Source organism: Dermatophagoides pteronyssinus, unplaced genomic scaffold (genome assembly GCF_027571235.1).
Source record: "Dermatophagoides pteronyssinus isolate colony J.1.1.1.1 unplaced genomic scaffold, Derpt_VIB-CSIC_2022.12 sq0054, whole genome shotgun sequence".
Taxonomy (NCBI): domain Eukaryota; kingdom Metazoa; phylum Arthropoda; class Arachnida; order Sarcoptiformes; family Pyroglyphidae; genus Dermatophagoides; species Dermatophagoides pteronyssinus.
This window is the reverse complement of record NW_027461576.1, coordinates 35,381-58,716: the sequence shown is the minus strand read 5'-3', so window position 1 is coordinate 58,716 and position 23,336 is coordinate 35,381. Positions and strand designations below refer to the sequence as shown.

Genomic DNA, 23,336 nt, shown 5'->3' with positions numbered 1-23,336 from the left:
ACCACTTTTTTTGAAAACAAAAATTTTTTATTAATCATCTTTGGTGTTTCAAGAAAATATTCATTTATTATTATTATTTCATTTAAGCCAAAACAATTTCAGGTTTAGGTCAATTATAGGTTTTTCGGTTTAGGCAAGACATACACACACACAGAGACACGTAGAAAAGTCACAACCATTGATTTTTGATAAAAATTGATAATGCTTTGAATAAATCATTCAATCAGGTTAATTTTCTATAGAAATAATTATCATCCTAAACTATACAAACAAACAAATATCGAATTGAAATTTAGTTCAAAAAAAAACAGCACACAATGGAAAATAATAAATATATTTTTGTTGTTTTGAAAATTAAAAAAAAGAATATTTTAGTGTAATAGTAATCAAAAGTCAATACGGATGATGATGGGTGGAATTATAATCAAATTCGGATCATCATCATCATCATTTGGAAATAAATTACAGGCATTCAAACATACAAACACACACATAAAAATAGATGATAAATTGGGCACAAAATAATAATAATAATAATAATAATAATAATGTTTAAAAATTCAATTAATTAATTAATAACAATAATAATAATGATGATATTGTATTAAAAAGTGAGAAAAAAAACACTAAAAATTAAATAGTGAGATTTTGTTGTTTTTTTTAAATTTCTTTCCTTCATATTTTTTTGTTTGTTTTGTTTTGTTTTATTTTGTTCACAACACATGAATTAGGTCGATAATTTATGAATTACATTTGAATAATAAAAATAATTTGTAAATATTGTTTAAAAGACATTTGAGATAGACAGATTGACACCAACGATTGACAAAATTTTTGACTAATCGAATTCAGGAATTCATTTTGTTCATTTATTTATTGTATCGAATTGCTACTACTACTTTGTTCAGGTAGAATATATGATATATCATCCCATGGATGACGATATAATCCTTGTTTCAATCGTTTTTGATCCAAATAATGTCCTATAAGATTAATTTGTAAAAAATGAAAATAATTGAAAACAAATAAAAAAATTCAAAAAAAACATACCAATAAAACCGATAGTTCGTCCAAGAACAAATAGTCCATTCAATACACCAATATCCAAATATTCTTGTGCTTCTTCACGTGTAAAACAGCCACTATTACGAAGAAGATCAACAACCGATACGGCAACAATACCATCAACATTAAGAATTAGATTTGGTTTCTATGTGAAAAAATTTCAAAATCATTATATTGGATGATAATAAATTTCCGAATAAACAAACAAACCTTTGATGTGGTTACTTTTTCCACTTCAAGTGCATAATCCAATACTGGTGTCAATGGAAATGTTTGTTTAACATAATCTTTCATTAATTTAACTCTCATATCAGGATTATTAATAGATTTGACTCTATGACCGATGCCCATTATAAGTTCACCTTTTTTACGCATTTGATTAACAAATTCCATAGGAATTATATTCGAATCATATGCTTGGCTGAATTGTCGTGCAGCACCATCCAATGCACCACCAAATCTTTCACCAATAGTCAAAAGACCAGAAACCAATGATGAAACAAGATCTTTACCAGCACGAGCACAAACAATTGTATTATGAGCACCAGAAACGGCTGGTCCATGATCAGCGGTTACCATAAGAACCATTTCGAAAAATTTTGTAGCATAAGTAGGCAAACGTCGTTGAAACCATAACAATGATAATGTACCACCAATACCTAATTCTTCTTTAATCACACGTGTAATCGGTATGCCAGCATATGTTAATTCATTTCCACGTTCATCACAAATGGTTGTCATAAATGAAGCAGGTTTACGAATAATACCTAATTCACGTGCCCAATCATAATCCATTGGAACGGTTGGTGGAGCAACTTCTTCTTTAGGAACAATAATCTGTGCTTCAACCAATTGTTGATAAACTTGATTAATAACATTACCAAGTTCATCGAATGTATTCGGTACATGTGCACCATGTTCACGTAATGCTTTATTTTTAGCCACAGCTGTTTCATGATCCGAATTAGCACAAGCACCGGCATGTCCAAATTGTACTTCCGAATTGAACATACTGGCACATGTTCCAATACACCATGCAATCAATGGTTTTGTCAATCGACGATCTTTTATTGCATCACAAACATCATATTCTTCAACACCACCAACTTCACCAAGTAATACCATCATTTTGACTTCTGGATCAGCTTCATAACGTAATAAATGATCCAAAAATGTTGTACCAGGATAACGATCACCACCAATAGCAATACCTTCATAAACACCATTTGTTGATCGTGAAATAATATTATTCAATTCATTTGACATTCCACCTGATCGAGAAACATATGCAACCGAACCAGGTCTATGAAGTTTTGAACTCAATAAATTATCCATCATACCGCCAGTATTACCGATCTTGAAACAACCGGGTTTAATACCGCCAACAGTTGCCGGTCCAATTACTGTTACACCTTTTGAACGAGCCAATTTAATCATTTTACGTGTAAGATTTTCCGGTATTCCTTCAGCAATTATAGCTATAGTACGAATTTGTGGAAATTTCAATGTTTCCAATGTTGAATCATATGCTGAACGTAATGATGCAAAACTTATCAATACATCTGCTTGTGGATGTTTATTCATAGCATCGGACATATTTTTATAAACTGGAATTAGAATTTCTTTATGACCCCAATAAAATTTTTGTCTATGATCACCGGAAAATGGATAAATCATTGCTACAACTGACCATTCTTTACGTGAACAGGCAAAATCAAAATCAAGCATCGATTGTACGGCTCGGCTTTGCATTCCCCAAACAATTGCACGTGTACGTGATGTAAATAATGGACGAGTAAATTTTGTTGTTTGTGATGAGATTGGTGGTGGTGAAAATACAGGTGAAAAACTACTATTAATCGATGGTGATGTCATACCTCCACCACCGTTAAAGCCAGGTGAAAAAGCATCGGCACCCATATGGCTTGGTAGCAAAAAATTTGCTGTTGTCAATTTTGTTTCAGGCAGTTTAGGAATTTCTTTTCGTTTCAATGCCATTGCTACAATGGCAGTCATATGTGTTTCTGGACCGAAAACATGTACAGGTACACCTAATGTGTTACCAGTTTCACGCATCACACGTAAACCTTCCTGATAATTTGGCCCAGCACGACGTACAAAAATCGATACATTATGTTCGATTAATTTGGTTTGAAATTCTCTCAATGCTTTGACGATTCCTTTGAATGTGGCAGCAACATTTGTAAAATTAGCAATACCACCACCAATAAGTAATATTTTGCCTTCTGGATGTCGTTCTTTGGTCATCAATGATAAAATTGTTTTTGCATATTCATATGTTTGTTGTTCGGAAGGAGCACCAGAATATTCACCATAATTGGCTAATTCTGATGCACCACCAAGTTCACAAATAGTATCGGCATAAATGACTGAAGCACCACCACCAGCAACCATTGTCCAAATACGACCTTTTTTATTCAATATGGTCAATTTTAGACTGGCACCAGATTTTGAATCAAGATCAGCAATATAAGCTTCTTCAGGGAATGCATCACGTCCAAATGGTGGTGGAAATGCAATTTCACCCCATTTTTGTTTACAAAGATATTCAGCCGTTGCATCAAGTTTGGCCGCTAAATCAATAATATAAATGGAATCCTTGGTAATCACTATAAACCAAAAATATAAAAGTATCAAGTGTTAATCCCAATTTTTAAGATGAATAAAATCAATGACAAACCTAATGGATTAATTTCCAGATAAGTAAAATATAATTGTACATATACTCGATATAGATCGACAATAAATTTTGTAACCAATTCACGTTTTTCCAATGGCATATTAATTAATAATTTATCATAAACTTCTTTTTCATCAATCGATCCATCGATTGGAATTTCATATTTTAATGCTTTTGAATCAACATCACCAATATCAACACCACCAAGATGATGAAAAAGTATAACATCAGCATTACGATATGAATAAATGCAAACATATGCTTCTTCTTCCGGTGTATGTGGAACAAATGGTTCGATAATAAAATTTCGAAGTTTACCAACTGATGAACCAATCTATAAATGGTGATCAAACAAAGAAAAAATTTAAAACCTAATAACAAAAAAAATAAATAAAATAAAGATCAAACCTGAATATCTTTGCACATATGTTTATTAAGAAATTCTTTACAACCATTAAGATCGGTGCCTACTTTAACTAGGCCAAGTTTACCACGACGTTTTATTAATTGATCAGGTTTGATGACTAATTTCTGCAAATAAATATTTGTAAAAACAAAAAAAAAAAAATTTCAAAAAATCAAAATTTACCTCCATTTTAAGCCATGCATTTTGCACGGCCAAATCTTTAAGATTTGCATTCTCATTCACCGATATAAAACGTGATGTAATGGCCGTAGAATTCAGAAAACGATTAAGTAAATCTTTACCGGTTGCTTCACATATAGCTTTTGCTGACATTTTTTTTTAAATTTAATTTATTTTATTTTTTGTTCTTTGGTGGTCTGGTTTGTTTGCTTTTTTTTGATTGCGATGAGAAAATTGAAAAATGAAACAAGAAAAAAATATTTCACACTTTTTTGTTTTATTCAACAAACAAACAAATTTCGATGTTTTCTTACAACAACAACAACTACGATGATTTATGGTTAATTTCTCTAAACAGAAGAAAAAAGTAAAGAAAAAGAAAAAGAAATGAATTATTAACTATAAATAATCATGGTCAACATTGTAATGGTGATGAAAGGAGAAGAAAGAAAAAAATGGTTTTAAAGATTTTTATATGAGGAAAATTAGACATCAGACCACTCTATACTGTAATAACAAACAGACAAATGAAAGAAAAGAAAACATAGATAAAAGATGTGCATGTGTTTGACTGTGGGTGATGGATGGCTGGATGAATTTGATTTGGCTGAAAACAAAAATGTCATCATAATAATCACGCGTTTTACATTATTATTATTTTAGTATTATGATGATTTCCAATAGTAACGGATGATGATTACTATAAAAAAATAATCAGACCATATTGGTGTGAGAAAAATATGTATGTTTCTTAACAACAACACAAGCAACAACAAACAAATAATAATCGATCGGTTATCTTTCAAAAAAAACCACCGAAAAAACCGAAAAGAAAAAACAAAAAAAGTCATCCGATTTTGTTTTTCTTCTTCTGATCAACAGCCAACAAAACAGAAAAGAATCGATCATCTAAGAATTTGATCGATTTTGGTGTATTTTCGATCAAAAGCTATTGTAATTTAGATAGAATTCAATAAAGAATCAATCAAGGAAAAGCAAAAGCAAAAAAAACAAACCAACATTTTGGTTGTAAACAAGGGAAAAAAAACTATTGAATTAAACAAAAATTGCAACCAAAAATAGAAAATGTTTTCTTTTTAAAGAAATCAATCATCATATAACGTCATCATAATCATCATTAAAATATGAAAAGATAATGATATTTATTTATTATTTTCATCATCATCATCAAACTGAAAGAAAGAAAGAAATGATGATGCAAAAAAAAAACAGAAAATAAATGGCCAAACACACAGAGATAGTCAAATGGTTAACGGTGTACGACGATTAGGAAATTTTCTTTTGCGTTTCATTGCTTGCGGCTTAAAATTGAATTGAAATCAATTTGTTTGTTCGGTTCGTTCGATGATGCTAAAGAAAAACTTTATTTACATTTTCTCTCTCTCTCTCTCTTTCTTTTCGAGTTGATGCAACTCAATAACGAATCAATTTTCAATTTCATTTGAAATTTTCACTTGTTTTTTTTTTCTATTAGAGAATGGCGTCATCATCATGATCATGATCATGATCATCATCATTGTGTGTATGTGCGATCAGGACATTTAAATCAGTTTAAGTACTTAATTTAATTTTTTGCTTTTTAATTAACTAACGTTTACCATGATGATGATGATGATGATGAAATGAACTAAATTTTTTCAAACTGAAAAAAAAATTTAAAATAAAAAATCATCAGAAAAACGGTACAACATTGTTATTCAACACACAATCGCATAATTTAAACGACGATGATGACAATTACGTAATTTTGATTGATAATGATAATGATGAAAATGTTTGTTTTGTTTTTTCATTTCCAATCAATCAATCACATTTCCTTTTCACCAAAAAAAAAAATTTTTGTTATTTTTTTACCAAATGGAAAAACAAAAGTCAATGATTTTTTCATTGAAAACAAAAATGGAAAAATTGATAAAGGGAAATTTTTTCAACAAAACAAAAACCGCTTACTTTTTTTTTTGAATCAAGAGGATTGGCGCCAAGTGATTATACATCAAAAAAAAAAAAAAAATTGTCGAGATAAATCAATCAAATAAATTACAACAAAAATGAATGAATGAATGAAAAGAAGGCAAAAAGAAACGAATTACACATTCATTCGCGAGTACACGTAAACAAATTACGTATGTGTGTGTGTGTGTGGTAATATAATCGATGATTATTGATGATGAAAAGGTGAGAGAAATCAATGTGTGTGTGTGTGTTCGAAAAAAAACGACATTGAAAATGGATGATGATAAAAAAGAAGAACCGCTAATTTAAATCAAAGATGAAGTAAGAAAAAAGCAAAAGAAAAAATTTCATGGGAAAACAAACAAAAATTTAAAACAAAATAAGAAAAAAAACACTGCATACACCGTATATATGTAAGTATACTGTTTAGCAGGTAAAATAATAATGTCGTTAAAAGGATAAGGATTAATGGATTAATGGATTGAAACACAAAAAAAAAGTCTCAAAGAAAAGATTTAAACAACGAGAGATTTACCCAGAATGGATGATCCCCACAGAACCAAACAGGAAAAAAAACAAACAAAATTGTTTTGTTGTTCACTGATGATGATGATTAAGCAGAAAAAAAAGTTAATTAATTTACCAATATAAGGTTAAAAAATCAATAAGGTTAATCAATCGAATCAATCGATATTTGTGTAAAAATAAAACAATCATTCACCATGAGATTAAAATGAATTGAATTGAAAAGCAAAAAAAAAAAAAAAAACATTATTCAATTAGCAAATGATGATGATGATGATGATGGCAATGTGAACATGTGTCAGGTATTTTTCTTTTTCTTTTTCTTTTTCGAAATGTTTATCAATAAATGATGTTACCTTGTTACCTTGTTATGAAATAATCTTTACAACCTGATGCTGCTACTACCACGATGATTTTTCTTTTTTTTCTTCGACTCGATGATGATGATGTTAATGTTTTAAAGTGACCAAACAAATCACACACAGAGAGAGCAAGAAAAAAGAGATTTTCCTGAATTTTCTCTCAATCACTCACTCGGTCAATTTCTTCGCCAAGAAAAAAAATATAAAAATAGAAATTCAAAAAGCAAGAAAAACTTTTGGAGTTTTTCGTTTGGAAAAGAGAAAATTAGTAATTTAAAAATGAGAAATATGAATGAAAACAAGTTGCTGTGTGCTTAGCTTTTGATGATGATGTAATTGATTTTTTCGACATTTTTTTATTCGCGAATTATGATAATTTACTGTTGTTGTTGTTGTTGTTGCATATTTTCAAAATCGATAATCGATTGTTTGAAACACACACAAAACAGACACTGATTGTCAAAAGGAAAAGAAATTTTTAATCAAAAACGGATGTTTTTTACGAAAAAAAAATGATTAAAAAAATTGGGAAAATTTTGTGACATTTTTTGATAAAATGGACAGCCGAATAGGAAAATTTGAAATTCTTTAGCAACAGGAACTTACCTTTATCGATATTAGATGTTGTTGTTTATTAATGGAAAAATCAAATAAAATCGAATCAGATTTAGATCAAAAAAATGTTTAAAACAATAATTTTCACAACCATAATAATAATGCTGAAGATGGTGATAATGAATCAATCGTCGACCCTCATACACCAGTTAGTTAATTTTATCGAAATTTAACGATGTTGTTGATGGTGAAGATGGACAAATGGAACAACAACAACAACAAAAATATTACAAACGACAAGTGTTTTATTTTTGTTTTGTTTATTTTGATTTAGATTTGGCTCAATTTTTTTTTGTTTTAGTTTCACACATGTCGTGTCCTTTTTTTGCATTCATTCGATTTGACGTGCCAACACGCCTGAATTTCCATTTGTATAAGGCGTCTCTCTTTCTCTCTTTCATTCAGTCATTCATTCCCCCCGCCCCGCCAAATATTACACGCACACAAATGTTGTGTAATTTTTTTTTTGAATTTCAAATGATGATCAAAAGATGGCGATCAAATCGCTGTTTTTCAATTTAATTTTTTAAATTTTCAAATTGTAAAATCAAATTTTATTTTTTATTTTATTTTTCGAATTTTTATTAGAAATGAAAAAAAAACAAAAAAATCAATGAAAAGGTGATGTTTGTCCAATTGGTTGTCCAGGTTGTTTAAGCATTAAATTTAAACGTTCATCTTCATCAACACCGGGTCGAAATAGACAATAAAGTATAACACCAGTAACTAATGAAAAAAATATAATTGTAAATAATAACATAAAAAGAAATATTATATTTGGTAATATGATTGGATAAAGTGTTTCATCTGGTTCTTCATATATAAAATCTTTTGCTCTCTGCATCATCATCATCATCATCATCATCGATATTCGTAAATAAAATTTGGGACAGACCAAAAATCACCAAGAAAAAATAATGGTTTGATTTCATTTCACACCAAAAAAACCAAATGGAAATTGAAAAAAACCTAACTAATTTTATATGCAGCAAACAAACAAACAAATTTTTGGTAATTTTATTAAATTTTTTTTAAAAATTAAATTTATTTATTTAAATATTATATAATTATAATTATAAAATGAAATTTAAAAAAAAAGTTTATATTTAAAAAAAATGGAAAGAAAATGAACAGCAAAACTATCTATATATTTTATATCGAAAATCAAAATCAAAAAAAAGTAGAAAAAAAACTAAATCAATTTTTTTTTTTGTTTTTATACACCGAAAAAAAACAAACAAACTTACTATTGTGTATTACTTACAAGAAAGAAAAAACACATCTTTTTTTTTTTTTTTTTGTAAAAGCAAAATGGGTGTTTGTGTTTGTGTGTGTTTTCCCTACCCACCAAGAAATTTTGTTTTACGTTTTTTTGTTTGTCAGGATATCGTTTTGAACCAAAAATCACAAAAATAGTAATAGGCGTGTGCATGTGTATTTTTCATTATAAAAGATGTGCGCATCAATTTATTTTCCATATTTTTTTTTGGCCATCCCCCTTTGTTGATTAATAAGTTGTGATTTACAATTGATAATTTGTTGTTGTTGTTGTTTTGAATGTAGAGAAGAAAAAAATTTTTTTTGTAAAAAAAGTCAAAATAATTCGATGAATGAAAGATGAATTGGAATTTTTTTTTTTTTTTTTTTTTTGATGAACGAGAATCGTTTGAGGCAATAGAATCCATAATATGGATGTAATCGATTGTGAGAGCATTTTATTTTATGAAAGAAAAAAAAAACTATAACATTTCAGCAATATCAGCCAATGATTTACGTTTAGGCCTTTCTTGTGGTTGTTTCTTTGCAAATGATAAGAAAATTTGTTCCAATGTTGTATCACCAACTTGATAATCTTCAAGTTGTAGATTTGATTTTGCTTCTTCCATTGCACGAAATAATGATGCCCAAGTAACATCCGATTCCGGTGGAATATGATAAAATAATAATGTTTGATGAATGTCACGTAATACGGCACTTGGTAAACGATCTTCAATCGATTCTTGTACCTGATCTAAATAAAGATCATTTTCGGCAACAATATCTGGATTTAATTTAATAATTAATGAATAACCTTGACCAAATTTTGTACGAAGATATTGTGTTGAACCAATACATTCAAAATGACCTGCAGCCATAATTGCAATACGATCACATAATGCTTCACATTCATCCATTGAATGTGATGTTAAAATAATACTACAACCCGAACCATATTGAATATCGGAAATGGCAACCCACATTTTACGACGTGCAACCGGATCGACACCTGATGTTGGTTCATCCAACAATACAACAGGTGGTGCACCAATCAATGCCATTGCTAATGATAATTTACGTTTATTACCACCAGAATAATTACGACACATACGTGCAGCATGTGCTTGTAGATCGACTTTTTTAATCAAACGATTTACTTCTAATTTGATAGCATCATCTGGAATACCTCTTAATCGACCATATAATTGTAATGTTTCAAATGAATTAAGACGATCAAGTAATGCATCAAATTGTGGACAATAACCAATTTGTGCTTGATATTCTTGTGTTGATGCTAATAGATCATAACCACCAGCCCATGAATTACCACGTGTTAATTGTAGATCACCGGTTAACATACGGAATGTTGTTGTTTTACCGGCACCATTTATACCCAATAAACCGAAAAATTGTTCTTTACTAACAGCAAAACTAAGCTGATCAACAGCACGAAAATTACCATTAGAATATATTTTTGTTAAATTATGAACACATAATGCTTCTTGATCCATTTTTTTGGCTGCTAAAATTTTTTCCGTTCTTGCACGTTCTTCCAGAACATCTTTATCAGTGAATGCTGCACCATGTCCCATTCTTTCTAATTTAAATGATTTGGAATTTTTCGATACTTTCATTACATCTTTTGTACCACGATAAAAACTACGGAAACGTTTTGAAACAGATTCACGAATTTTTTTGTTATCCAATAATGCTAATAAACTCCAATACAAGATAGCATCCAAAATTAACATAAAAATTTCATCATTAACACCAAGCCAATTGAACCAAAAAAATGGATGTTGAAATATACATTCATTACCACACACCTCTACAATAATAGACAAAACGAAAAAGGAAAAGAAATTCAATGAAAAACTGTAAAATATAAATTTATCAAAGAGAAGAAAAAACTTACCATCACAACAACGTTCTGGTTTAAGAATTTTCAACTCTTCCAATTCCGGATTGGTTCGTTGAGATGCAGCATAAATACCACAAAGAATGGCACGTAATGATGCTTGAAATTGTGCACAAATCAGACGTGTTGAATCTAATGTAAATAATTTTTGCAAGCCTAAAATCAATGCAACAACCGGTGATAATCTTGTAAACCACATTCCAGCATAGAATAGGCCACGAATTTCGGCACTTAATTTTTCTTCAAGTATTGTTTCGAAAAATGTTGCAATAACACCAACACCGATACCAGTAATAACCGATATTAAACATAATATACCGAATGCTGTTGATGGTTTTCGAAATATTAATGATGCAACATATGCAAATGGTATGGCTGCTAATCCAAATGTTAAAAATAATGACATGAATGCCACTAGAAAAGTGATTGAAAAAAAAGAAAATTTGTTTTTTGATTGTAAAAACCAAACCAAAAAAAACTTACATGTTGATAATGGATTTGAAAAATAAAGACCATAACCAAAACTACGATCCCATATTAAAATCAATGTAAACATTGCAACAAAATAGCAAAAATAAACAGTAAAATCAAATATAAAATTTGAAATCCAATATAATCGTACACTAAGACCGGTCATTAATTGTAAAAGTTTTGCCTAAAATTTTTAAAATGAAAAAAAAATACCGAATTTTATTTTATTTTATTTTATTTTATTTAAGTTTGTTTTAAAAAAAATCAACAAAATAAATACCTTAGAAATACGTTCATGCGTTGGAAACAATACATAAAATGCAGCAATAAATGAAACTGAAAATGGAAAAAATATTCCATTATAAACACGTCCGAAAAATGGTAAAAATGCTGAATGTGGATTAAAATGTTCGAATGTAATCTGATCAAGACTAATACTAAAATTATCCGGATTATATGATGGACCACCATTTGCCACCGATATGGAATTAGCTTTTGATACTAATTTTTTTAATAATGCATTATATAATAAATTAACACTGATTGGTAATGAATGTGATGCTTCACCATTATACCAAGCAAAATATAACCAACGACGACGATAATATTCAGTTGATGCACCAATTAACCATTTTTCACGATAAAGATTTAAATCTCTTAAAGCAATATCTAATAATCGATCAGATGCTTGTGAATAATTTCTTGCTGGTGCTGTTGATGGTGGTGGTACTACCCTTGATGATGATGACGATGAAGATGATGATGATGATGAATGTGATTCAGCTTTATCCGGATAAAATTTATCCAAATAAGCACCTTTATTACGATTAGCGTGTACTGATTTTATACCAAAAAATTGTGCCAAATTACGTGAATCATCTAATTGTACTAGACCATAATGTTCATGACGAATTTCTTTTGCATAATAATTACGAAATGATATATTATTATTTTTTTCCTGATCAAAATAAATGGCACGTAAATTATCATGTCCATAACCGGCTGTTTGTGTATTGATTTCTAAACTCCAATTTGGAAATCTATCTGTTGCATTAACTGTTGTTTCGATAAGACCTAAAATTGCTAGAATACAACCGATTGCAATACCAAGAATTGGAACGACTGTTTTTGTATTACGTTTTATATCATGTGCACGTTTTGATAATAATGCTTTTAATTTCAATATGGTTAATGAACGACCAGGTGGAACTTTTGGTGTTTGTCGATGTATAATATCACCAATATTATTATTATAAAGTGGACGATCAGTACTAAAACTACCAGCACGAAATGCATTATTATTAAATACATCCAAATGATTATTGGTTGTTTTAAATTGTCCAGTTTGACCATCACCATTAGTTTTATTCTGTTGTTGTGTTGCATAAATCGATATAACCGAATTAGCACGACTAGTACGAGCAACAGCTAATGTTTGTAGATCATGATTCATTGATGCTTCGGCTGCTTCTAATGATTTTGATTTTGTATTTTCTAATTCGATAACTTTTAAAAATACATCATCCATCGATGATACGTTTACACCACAAGAATAGACACCAAATTCTTGTTTATCATTTTCCAATTTTTCAAAAAAATCGGGTAATTTATTTGTATCTTCAGGTGCAATTGTAAATTTTATTTCATTACCAGTTTCATTTTCTAATTTTGTTTCAGGCAGATTTTCACGAACAAATTTTTGAAAATGTTTTGAATCAAATTTTTCTGATTTAGCAATACGAAGATGATAACCACCAGCATAAACACGTTTAAGAAAAATTGATGAACCACAACAAACAACACGACCACGTGACATTATTGCAATACGATCACCAAGTACATCAGCTTCTTCCATCCAATGTGTTGATAACATGATTAAACGATCTTTACGAATCGATAAAAGAAAATCCCAAACACCACGACGTGCTTCTGGATCTAATCCTGAGGTAGGTTCATCAAGAATCAATATTTTTGTATTATTTATCATTGCCATTCCAAGTGAAAGACGTCTTTTCATTCCACCAGAAAGATCTTTACTTAAAACACGACGTTTAAATGTTAAACCAAGTTGTTCAAGTACATGTGATACTTCCATTGAAACACGTTTTGGTGGACAATTTTTAACAACAGCAAATAAACGTAAATGTTCTTCACAGGTTAATTCATCATAAAGTACATCAAATTGTGGACATAAACCCATACGACGACGTGCAAATTCCGGATTTTTGATTGCATCAGTTCCATCAACTTTCAGTTCACCAGTTGTTGGTTGATAAAGACCAGTAAGCATTGATGCAAATGTTGTTTTACCAGCACCATTATGACCCAATAAAACAGTAATTTGTCCATGATAAATATTTAATGAAACATCTTTTACGGCTACTTTAACAGCGAATTCTTTTCGTAAACTTTTAGCCTGAATACCAACACGTAGTTTTTTCGGTTCAGCTTCAAAATATTTTTTACGATTTTCTTCCGGATCAGTTTCTTCATATGCCGGATTATCATAACCATCATCATCACCACCTTGATATCTTTCATTTGATTGTCGTTTATAAACACAATAAACATCAATATACCATACAATAAGACCATAGAATAAACAGGAAAATATTAATGAACCAGCAACACGTAATACACTTAGATATTTATATAATGGTAATACACGAAATATATTTGACCAATGTGCTGAATATTGTGCATATTGTGATACAAATGTTCCATATGCAGAATATACTTCTGATTCTACTAATAATTCATTGCTTACTTTAAGTGCATAATTTGGTACTAATGCACAAATAATTAAATGTGCCCATTCAGGTATATGCAATAAACCGGATGTTTCAGTAAGACCGGCACGTTTTTCAAATAACATTGCAATAACTTCTTGTACGGAAAGCCACATTATAAAACCAATAATCATAGCATTTGTTGGTTTTTTAAAAAATACAGCTATTGCCATTGCAAACATTATTGATGCTGATGAATAAAGTACTAATAAACAAAATACTAATGATGTTGATGCACCTTTTAATTGTGCATCACTACCAACACAAAACATTAATGTCAGAATAGCCGATTGTACAACCATAACAATAAATGTATTAGCAAAACAGCTACTATAATAGATAAAATCTTTTAAACCCATTAAACGTAGCATTGCACGTGCACGATTTACTTTTTCATCAACGATTCCTATTTTGAAAACAAAAAAAAAAAATGAACAAAAAAAATAGTAATTTTTTAAAAACAAAATGAATTTTTTTGTTTTTAGGTAAATTTTTGGAAACAAACCTTTTATAAGCAATACAATCATAACAACAAAACCCAATATTGTACAATATTCCATTGTTAATTGAATTGTATTTAATTTGGTTGCACCGGGAAAAAAACGTGATATAATTGATACCTGAAATCTAGGATGACGAATATATTTTGGATATGGAAAACGTTGTGCACGAATATCACGCATATCTGGTATTGGAAATGGTACTTCGGTTCCATTTTGAAATAATGATTCACTTAATAATTGTAGATATGCATAATTAACTAATGATTGAATAGCGACAAAATTTTTCTTAATATAATGATCTGCATTTGGAAATGGTCCGAAATCTTGTTTTTTCGGATAAGCATCTTGTTGTAATTCAAAATCTCTTACACGTAATGTGTAACGAAGATTTTGTGGTACCATTGTATCATTACCAATATCGATTGTTGGTTCAGGTGTATCACTAAATTCATCATTAAAATGAAATATAACACCGGCAATAGTTTCATTTTCCTGTAAACCTAATAATAATTTTTCCACCGAATCTGATATCGTAAATGGTATTTCTGATTTAATAATTTCATCCAATTCTTCTTCCGATTCAACACCACGACAATCAACTTTTTCATTTAATCTTGACATTAAATTTACTGTAAATTCATTTACAGGTGTATACAATACTGTATAATATGAACGTAATGATTTTTCCACTGGTACAGGACGATAACGAATAGGTTCTTCAACACTTGTACCACCTTTACCACCGGAATTTGCAATAATTGATAATGATGCAATAAAAATTGGTAATGCTAATTCTAAAAATGTCCATATATAATGACGTTTTCGAATTATAAAGGATTTCCAAAGAAGAATCCCGAATTGTCTGACTGATAATGAGTAAGCCATTTTTGATTATTGATTAGAATTTCGACAAGATGAGATTCTTGAAAAAAAATAGTAGTATTATACGAAGAATTATTTAGAAGATATGATGTTGTTTTTGGATCATTTGAGTCAGAAAAAGTTGGTTTTCTTTTTTGCAAACAAAAAAATGAAAAGAAAATTGATTTGAATAAATGACTAAGATGATGATGATGATGTGATTGTGTCAATGTTGTTGATCCATTTTTTCTTCAAACAAAAAAAAATTGTTGATAATGCTGATGTTGTTTGATGAATAAAATGATGATGATGATGATGATCTGAATCGGAAAAAAAGAGAAAGAAAAAGGAAAATTAACATTTCAAAATTTCATTGGTCATCATTTTTTGTACTCAAAATATGGAAAATTCATAGGAAAAAGCTTGACAAACAAAATGATCGACAGGATCTGATAATATTTTTGCTGTTGTTGTTGTTATTGATAATTATTGATCAATCAAATCTGATTGGTGATAAAATTCTGAAACAAGATATAAAAACCGAGGAAGGAAATATTTGTAAAAAACATTTTTTAAATAGAAAAACAAGCCAATGATCTGTATTCGCGATGTCTATTTTCAAACAGAAAAAAAAGGTCAACAATCCTGTCGCTGTTGTTTTATGATGATGATCATCAACGGAACGGAAGACCAAATAAACAAAAATTCAAATAAATTTTTTTAAAAAACAAAATTTTCCACAAACAAAAACGAAAAAAACAACAGTTTTTTTTTTTTGGTTACAACAGAAAAAAAATATGAAAACTTACAAAAAAGTTTCTCGAATCCGGTCTTGTATATTCTTTCCGAAAATTTTTTTTTCAAATTCGTTCGATCGAATGTTTTTACGTTGTTCAAACTGATAGGATGAGCAAAATTAACAACACACACATATGTAACGTGCAATAAAAAAAAATTTTAAAATTTTACAAAACAAAATTTTGTAAAAAAAATGTAATGAAAATCAAATCAAATCAAAAAGAATGTTTTATTATCATCATTTTTGTAAACAAGGAAAATATTGAAATTCATCATTATCGCCATCATCATTCATCATGATGAACACAGAACTTGCAATGACAACAAAATCAATATGAAGAACAAGACAGAAAAAAAATTCAATAATTTATCATTTGAAATTGAAATTGAACAAAAAAAAACAACAACGATGATCATCATAAAATGGAAAACGGTATACCAAATAATCAAATGTGTTTGTGTGCAATCTATCAATAATAATGATTTTTTAAAAAATGTTTATAAGCGGTCTGTAATGAAATGTTGTTGTTGTTGTTGTTTTAATGTCGTATTTTTGTTTCTACTTCAGAATGAATGAGATTGGTAGAATGTTTTTTTTTCTGGAAAAAAAGGCGAAACATTTTCCATTTCAATATATTCAATATATACGATTCAAAACATGCAAACAGACCGACCGACAGACAGACACTTGTTGCACATTCGAATCAATTGAATTGAAGATGATGATGATTGGATTGGAAAAAAAAGATGAAAAGATGAAAAAATGGCAATAGAGAATCAAAATGCTTAACACTAAAGAGATAGACAATCAATACATCTGTATTGTTTTAAAATTTTCTTCTTTTTTTTTTTTGGTAAAATTTGTTTGGAAATTTAAACCGGTAGTTGAATTTTTCCGTTTTTTTGCTTCGGATTAATGAATTTAGCATCAAAATTTTCGTTTTCAAAGAAAAAAAATGCTGATAATTATTCAATGTTGTGTAGTGGGGGGAGAGAATGAAAATGAATAACTTCAATGCTAAAATTAGCGAAATTGTCTCCAAATATTAACATCATCATTCGTCGTCGTCAATGTCTCACGCACTCAATCGTTTGAATCAATCAGATTTTGAATTGAAAAAAAATTTGTCAATTTTGATTGATAATTTTTCAACAAAAAAAAAAAAAAAAATCTTGAGAAAGTTGCAAAAAAAAAGTTGTCAACCTTGCGCGCAACAGGTAAGGCAAAAAAAATTTTGGACTTTTGGCCGAAATAGTCATTTGGGCCAAATTGATCAGAAGAAAAAATTTTGCAACTTGAAATCGATTCTTCAGACATTTTTTTTTCTTAAAAATTCATTTCAACCAAATCAACAACAAAATTATCATTCCATTTTGGTTTGACGTCATCGGTCTTACGTGTTGTTGTTGTTGTTTTTTCAACAAAAAAAAAAACTAGGAATTTTATTTTTGCTGTTATCATTAATTAATTAAGTAATGGCAAACAAAAAAAAAATCGTTTATAATTAATAAACTAATTTAATCATGTTTGCCTTGAATCAAGAAAAAATCCAACTCAAAGAAGAAGAAGAAGAATTTTCTTTTTCCTCTTTGGATAAAAATGGAATCCTTGATTTTTACAATGTCAACTCGCAAACAACACCGAGGTGATGTAAATTAGTGAAAAAGTGAAAAAATTCTTTGATTTATTGATTGAATATATTCAATTTGCAATCATCGTCATTAGCGTAATTTTTTATTTTTTTTAGCTCATTGCAAATCAACATTTTCTTCCAAAAATTTGAAATCCAATAAAATTAAATATTAATTATCAATTATCCATCTTTAATAATGATAATTATAAATATAGGAAGAGAGAGAGAGAGAGAGAGAGAGAGAGTTTTTTCAAGTCTTGTGTTCAAGGTGTTTAGAGATGTGTCACATATATATTTTTTTCCAAGAAAAATTTCAACCGAAAAAATGAATTCATGTTGATTGACAAGAATCAATTATCGAATGTGTGTGTTTGTGTGTGAGAGTCAGCGAAAAAAAAACCAGAAAGAAATGTAAATCAACCAACAAAAACAAAACAAAAAATTTAACCTCCAAAGCAAAAATGATGATGATGATGATGAAAAAAATCTATTAAGAATTATCGTTTGTTACATTATTAAGAATCTAGAAAACATGAAACTGGAATTTCGTTTCTAAGAGTACATTTTCAAAATGTAAATGATGATGATTGTCATGTACACAACTCAAACATAAGAAGTACAGGTATCATCATCATCATCATCATCATTAACATTAACATTTATCACACACATCACATCATATCATTGAATTATCAAAATTAGATTCATTTTCAATGTTAAAACCCAAAAAGATTAATGAAAATGTAGAAAAATTTTCAAAGTCAACAAAAAAAATAAAAGATTGAATTTATTCACGTAGTCACCGAAGTAACAACTGGATTTTTTTTTCCACCTTTTTTCTTTTTGACATTTTATTTTCATTCAGTTAAAAGTTTTTTCAAACAGCCAAAGCAACATGAAAAATTGGAAAACCCTAAGGGTTGTTCATTGGTTGTCATCAAGTTTTAAAATGGAAAAAAAAATTTCAAGTGTACAAAACAAAAACAAACTTTAAATCAACCGGATCTTTTCTTTTTTTTTTTTGAAAAGGGTGTTGAAAAAATTGGTGAAAAAACACAAAAATTCAAGGTTTTCAAATCAATCAATCATATGTGGCACGTGTTTTTCCAGGAAAAAAGATATTGTTCTGTTTTCATTTTTTCGCATATCTCGGGTTTTGTGAATTATGATTTTTTTTTCCCGTTTTTTTTTCGTTGTAAAGGAAAACATAAAAATCTTTTCGGAAAAGACTGGAGAAAAAAAAGGTCGACAATTTTCAACAGAAACTTTACAGAAATTTAAAAGAGAAATCAGGTAACTTGGCAAATACTTCAAATACTTCAAAACACGCATACTCTATTCGAAAAATTACTTTTTGAAGAGCGAATGAGAGAGATCGAAAGGAGAACAGACGAAATTGTTGTTGTTGTTGTTGTTGAATTGAAACGAAAATCGAATGTTAGTTTGTTTTGGATCGAATCTTTCCGGGTTAATTAAACTTGGTTTTTTTTCAACAACAACAACAAAAAAAAATTTCATATTTAATTCACTTGAACAAACTTTGGTGCATTTAAATTTGAATAACTGATTGATTGACTGACTGAATGGCTGAATTGACTAAATGATTTGATTTGTGGTCAATGGATCTTTGAATGATCGGTGATCAATGGACAATGATCATCGATCATCGATTGATCGAAATCCACAATGAGACATTATGGATTTTTTGTTTGTTTGTTTAGTTATTGTCATTGTCGTTTGTGGTTGATTGGATGAACTTAAAAGTAAGAAATATCAATGGCAAAGACCAATAACGATGGGAAACTGAAAAAATTTAATCCTTCATTCATAAATCAGTAACAATAATTAGTGATCGATAATTATCTGATACTGATGATGATGATGATGATGATATTGATCATAACGTTCATCCATCCGTTATCCGTTATTATATCGGTTAATTATTATCATTATCATCATCAATTAAGAGCAGAAACATTAACTGAACTTTGAAATCAAATCAATTAGTCGAATTTGATTTAGTCGATTGAAACAATTGAAAAACAACAACAACAACAACAACAACAAATTATACTTTGGAAACAAAACCAAACAAATTGAAACAAAAAATTGATTTGACCCGAAATCATTATCGATTAGGATTTTTTTTTTAATCAGGAAAAAACAATGAATGAACAAATGTCATACAAAGATGACAATTGAGTGTTAAAAAAAAATTATTCCTTAATTACATCATTTGATCTTAATTAATTAATTAATTAAGAGAGAAACCTCTCTATCCTGTTTATAGAAAACTTGAATGTACAACATATCTTGTTTTTTTTTTTTTTTGTTCATCACTGTAACATTTTACAACAACAAAAATTTATCCAAAAAAGAAAATCTTTTTTTTTTTTGCATAGATTTTATCCAAACACAAACACACATACCTTATCATTATTTTAATCTTTTATTTCAATCTTAATCACTTTTTTTAGGGCCATACATAAATAACATGACCTTGACATGGATAAAATTAGTTAAATCTTTTTTATCTCTCTCACACTCACTCACTTACTCTGTGTGTTAATATGGACCAACATTGATTGTTGTTGTTAATGTTAATGTTTGGATTATTATTATTTCTAAACATCTAAACATCCATTACATTATAATTAATTTTTTTTTTAAAAAAAAGGTAAATAAATTATAAAAATGACCTAATGAATAACAAAACAAAACAAACAAATGGAAATGGATGCCAAAAAGATTTGACTTACTTTTTTTTTGACTATGTAATTTTGATGATGATGATGATGACTACACACAAGCAGAGAGAGAGAGAGAGAGAGAGAGAGAGAGAGAGAGAGAGAGAGAGAGAGAGTTTGTTGTTGAAATCTGATAATCTTATCGGTAGAATTTATTGATGTTAATAATGATGAATTTTTTTTTGCGTAAATCGAGATGGAGATCGAAAAAGAACAACGAATTTTGAAAGAAATGAACCACAGTGAGAAAAAAAAATTCTGAACATCCAGATCACAATTTTATTTTAGCGGGAAAGAAAAAAAAAGGATAATTACAAATGATGTTTCTTTTTTTTTGGGAATCAATCAAATGGTTACAGTGTTTGTGAACAAATCGAATCAAATCTAATGTTGTTGTTTCATGGAAGAAAAATTTTTGGATGCAAAATTATCAATTTTTTTAAAAAAAAGAGAACGTTTTTTTTAGCTTGAGCAGAAATTAATTAAAGGTGTAAAGGTAACACTTGAGATTTTTTCTATTTACTTCGATCTTTAGCTGAAGAAGAAGAAGAAAAATTGTGTGACAAACGTTATGAATTCAACAAAAAAAAAGATGATGATAAAATTTTTGTTTTTAAAATGTCTGACATTGATCAGTTTTTCTATCAATTTTTTTTTAGTTTTCTCATTATCATTTAATCGATTTCTTGTTTTGAATTTCTAATCATTTCATTTAATTCACAGTATCATCAAATGAAAATGAAACACGTATTCAACAGGTTGTGTAATTTTTTTTCTTTTTTGCAACGAAAACAAATTTAAACCGAAAAAAATGGCGCGAAATTTGAATTGATTGGTTTTTTTTTGAAATTTTTAAAATGAATAAAACTTTTCAAAAACAAGAAAACTTTTATCTTGTTTTTTTCTTCTTCTTCTTCTTCAGAATTCTTTGTTTGTTTGGCCAATCAAAACATTGTTCACTTTTGCTATTTTCTTTAGTTGGTTTTTTACATATTTTTTCTCCTCAAAACAAAAATATTTGAATTTCATATGCACACAAAAAACACAGAGAGAAAGATGAAATATTGGGATGCCAAAATAACCAACCAACCAAAAAAAACAAAAAATTTTCAAGGTGATCAATACAAATGCACACACTATATTCACACATTACAACATTTCATCAAATTCAATCATGATCGTCACATAGATGTTGTTCGTTCGTTGGTTGATGATAGATGTTCGTTGTAGATTGTTGGTGGATGTTGATGATGATTGTGGTTATCCAAGGCAATGATAATGAAAAAACAAAACAAAGATTTTGTTGGCATAAAGATTTAAGGTTTTTTTTTTTGTTTTTTTTTTTTGCAAAAACAAAGAATCTCACTTGATGAGGGTCAACTGATCAATTGATTGATTGATTGATTGATTGATTGATTGAATTTATTTATTTATTTGGTTGTTGAAATTTTGTCAAGTTTTTCTGTTTTGTTTTGTTTTGTGTGAAGATATGCAAAAATGGGTTTATTTATTGTTTAAATAGAGAAAAAGCGAACAAACATAAAAAACAAACATAAACTTTGCAGGGTTAAACCGGATCAAACGATACCTTACACATGGAGATATTTTGAATATATTTTATTATTATCGCATCAATTCAATGTTGAAGAATTTCAACAACAACAACAACAACAAAAGAAACATTGATAATTCAATTAACATTGACACTAATACACACACACACACACATGAACAATGGAAAATTGAATGAAATGATAACTTAATTGAATTTATTGATTATCAATGCGATTATCGATGGTTTTATGAAATGAAGATTGTAATAATGATAATGATAATGATGATGAGGTGAAAGAAAGACGAAAGAAAGATGTTTTTTCTTCTTTTTTTGTTACAAATGAAATTTTCTGTTGTTGTTGTTGTTGCAGTAATGAAGGTGAATCAATTTGAATATATTCAATTTCAATTTCTTTTTCTTTTTTTTACGATTATGATATAAATTTGTCTGTATAAATGGATTATTATTATTCAATTTCAATGTTGAATAGGATTTTTTTTGGCCATTACATTCAATAACATTATGATTATGATGATGTAATTTTTCAATCAATATTGTTGATGATTGTTGTTGTTGTTGTTGTTGATCAATTTGTTTAAAATAAATAAACTTAATTTGATACATGATCATTATTCTCTTTGTAAATAATAACAAAATTGATAATGATCAATCAACATTAACAACAATGAGGATGATGATGATGAATCGATGGAATTCAACATTTTCAACATTCGTTTTTTCTGGGTGATTTTGAATGGGGAAAAAAAATTTTGATTTGATTTTCGTTCGCAATCAATCAATTTATCAGGTAACTGAGGGAAAAAAAATTGGAAACTTTTAGAATTAAAAATGATAAAATTTTGATTCAATAACAATTCAATGAGAAGTGACCATCATCATTATCACTTTGTTTTTGATCCAAATTTTTTTTTAATTTCAAGAATCTTTATCCTCTTTATCATCATCATCATCATC

The 23,336-nt window shown here is 28.7% G+C and overlaps 2 protein-coding genes across 3 annotated transcripts; both read right to left on the bottom strand.

Annotated features, from left to right (window-relative positions):
* Positions 1–39: 39 nt before the first annotated feature.
* On the bottom strand, positions 40–6,917 carry ATPCL (ATP-citrate synthase). Of its 2 annotated transcripts, XM_075824206.1 has the most exons (8): positions 6,862–6,917; positions 4,667–4,702; positions 4,356–4,561; positions 4,175–4,297; positions 3,767–4,100; positions 1,276–3,695; positions 1,051–1,210; positions 40–983 (listed from the first exon to the last, which is right to left on the bottom strand). In XM_075824206.1, the coding sequence occupies exons 3-8, from the start codon at positions 4,503–4,505 to the stop codon at positions 874–876; spliced, it is 3,297 nt and encodes a 1,098-aa protein (XP_075680321.1). In that variant the 5' UTR covers positions 4,506–4,561; positions 4,667–4,702; positions 6,862–6,917; the 3' UTR covers positions 40–873. The 2 variants fall into 2 exon arrangements, with proteins under 2 accessions (XP_075680321.1, XP_027196671.1); XM_027340870.2 differs by lacking the exon at positions 6,862–6,917 and having other exon boundaries at positions 4,356–4,724.
* A 2,182-nt stretch (positions 6,918–9,099) lies between these two features.
* On the bottom strand, positions 9,100–16,928 carry LOC113791198 (phospholipid-transporting ATPase ABCA3-like). The gene is made up of 6 exons (XM_027340943.2): positions 16,437–16,928; positions 14,769–15,947; positions 11,755–14,669; positions 11,487–11,658; positions 11,001–11,417; positions 9,100–10,913 (listed from the first exon to the last, which is right to left on the bottom strand). Exons 2-6 carry the CDS (start codon positions 15,649–15,651, stop codon positions 9,568–9,570), a joined length of 5,733 nt encoding a protein of 1,910 aa, XP_027196744.2. The 5' UTR covers positions 15,652–15,947; positions 16,437–16,928; the 3' UTR covers positions 9,100–9,567.
* Between the last annotated feature and the right edge of the window lie 6,408 nt (positions 16,929–23,336).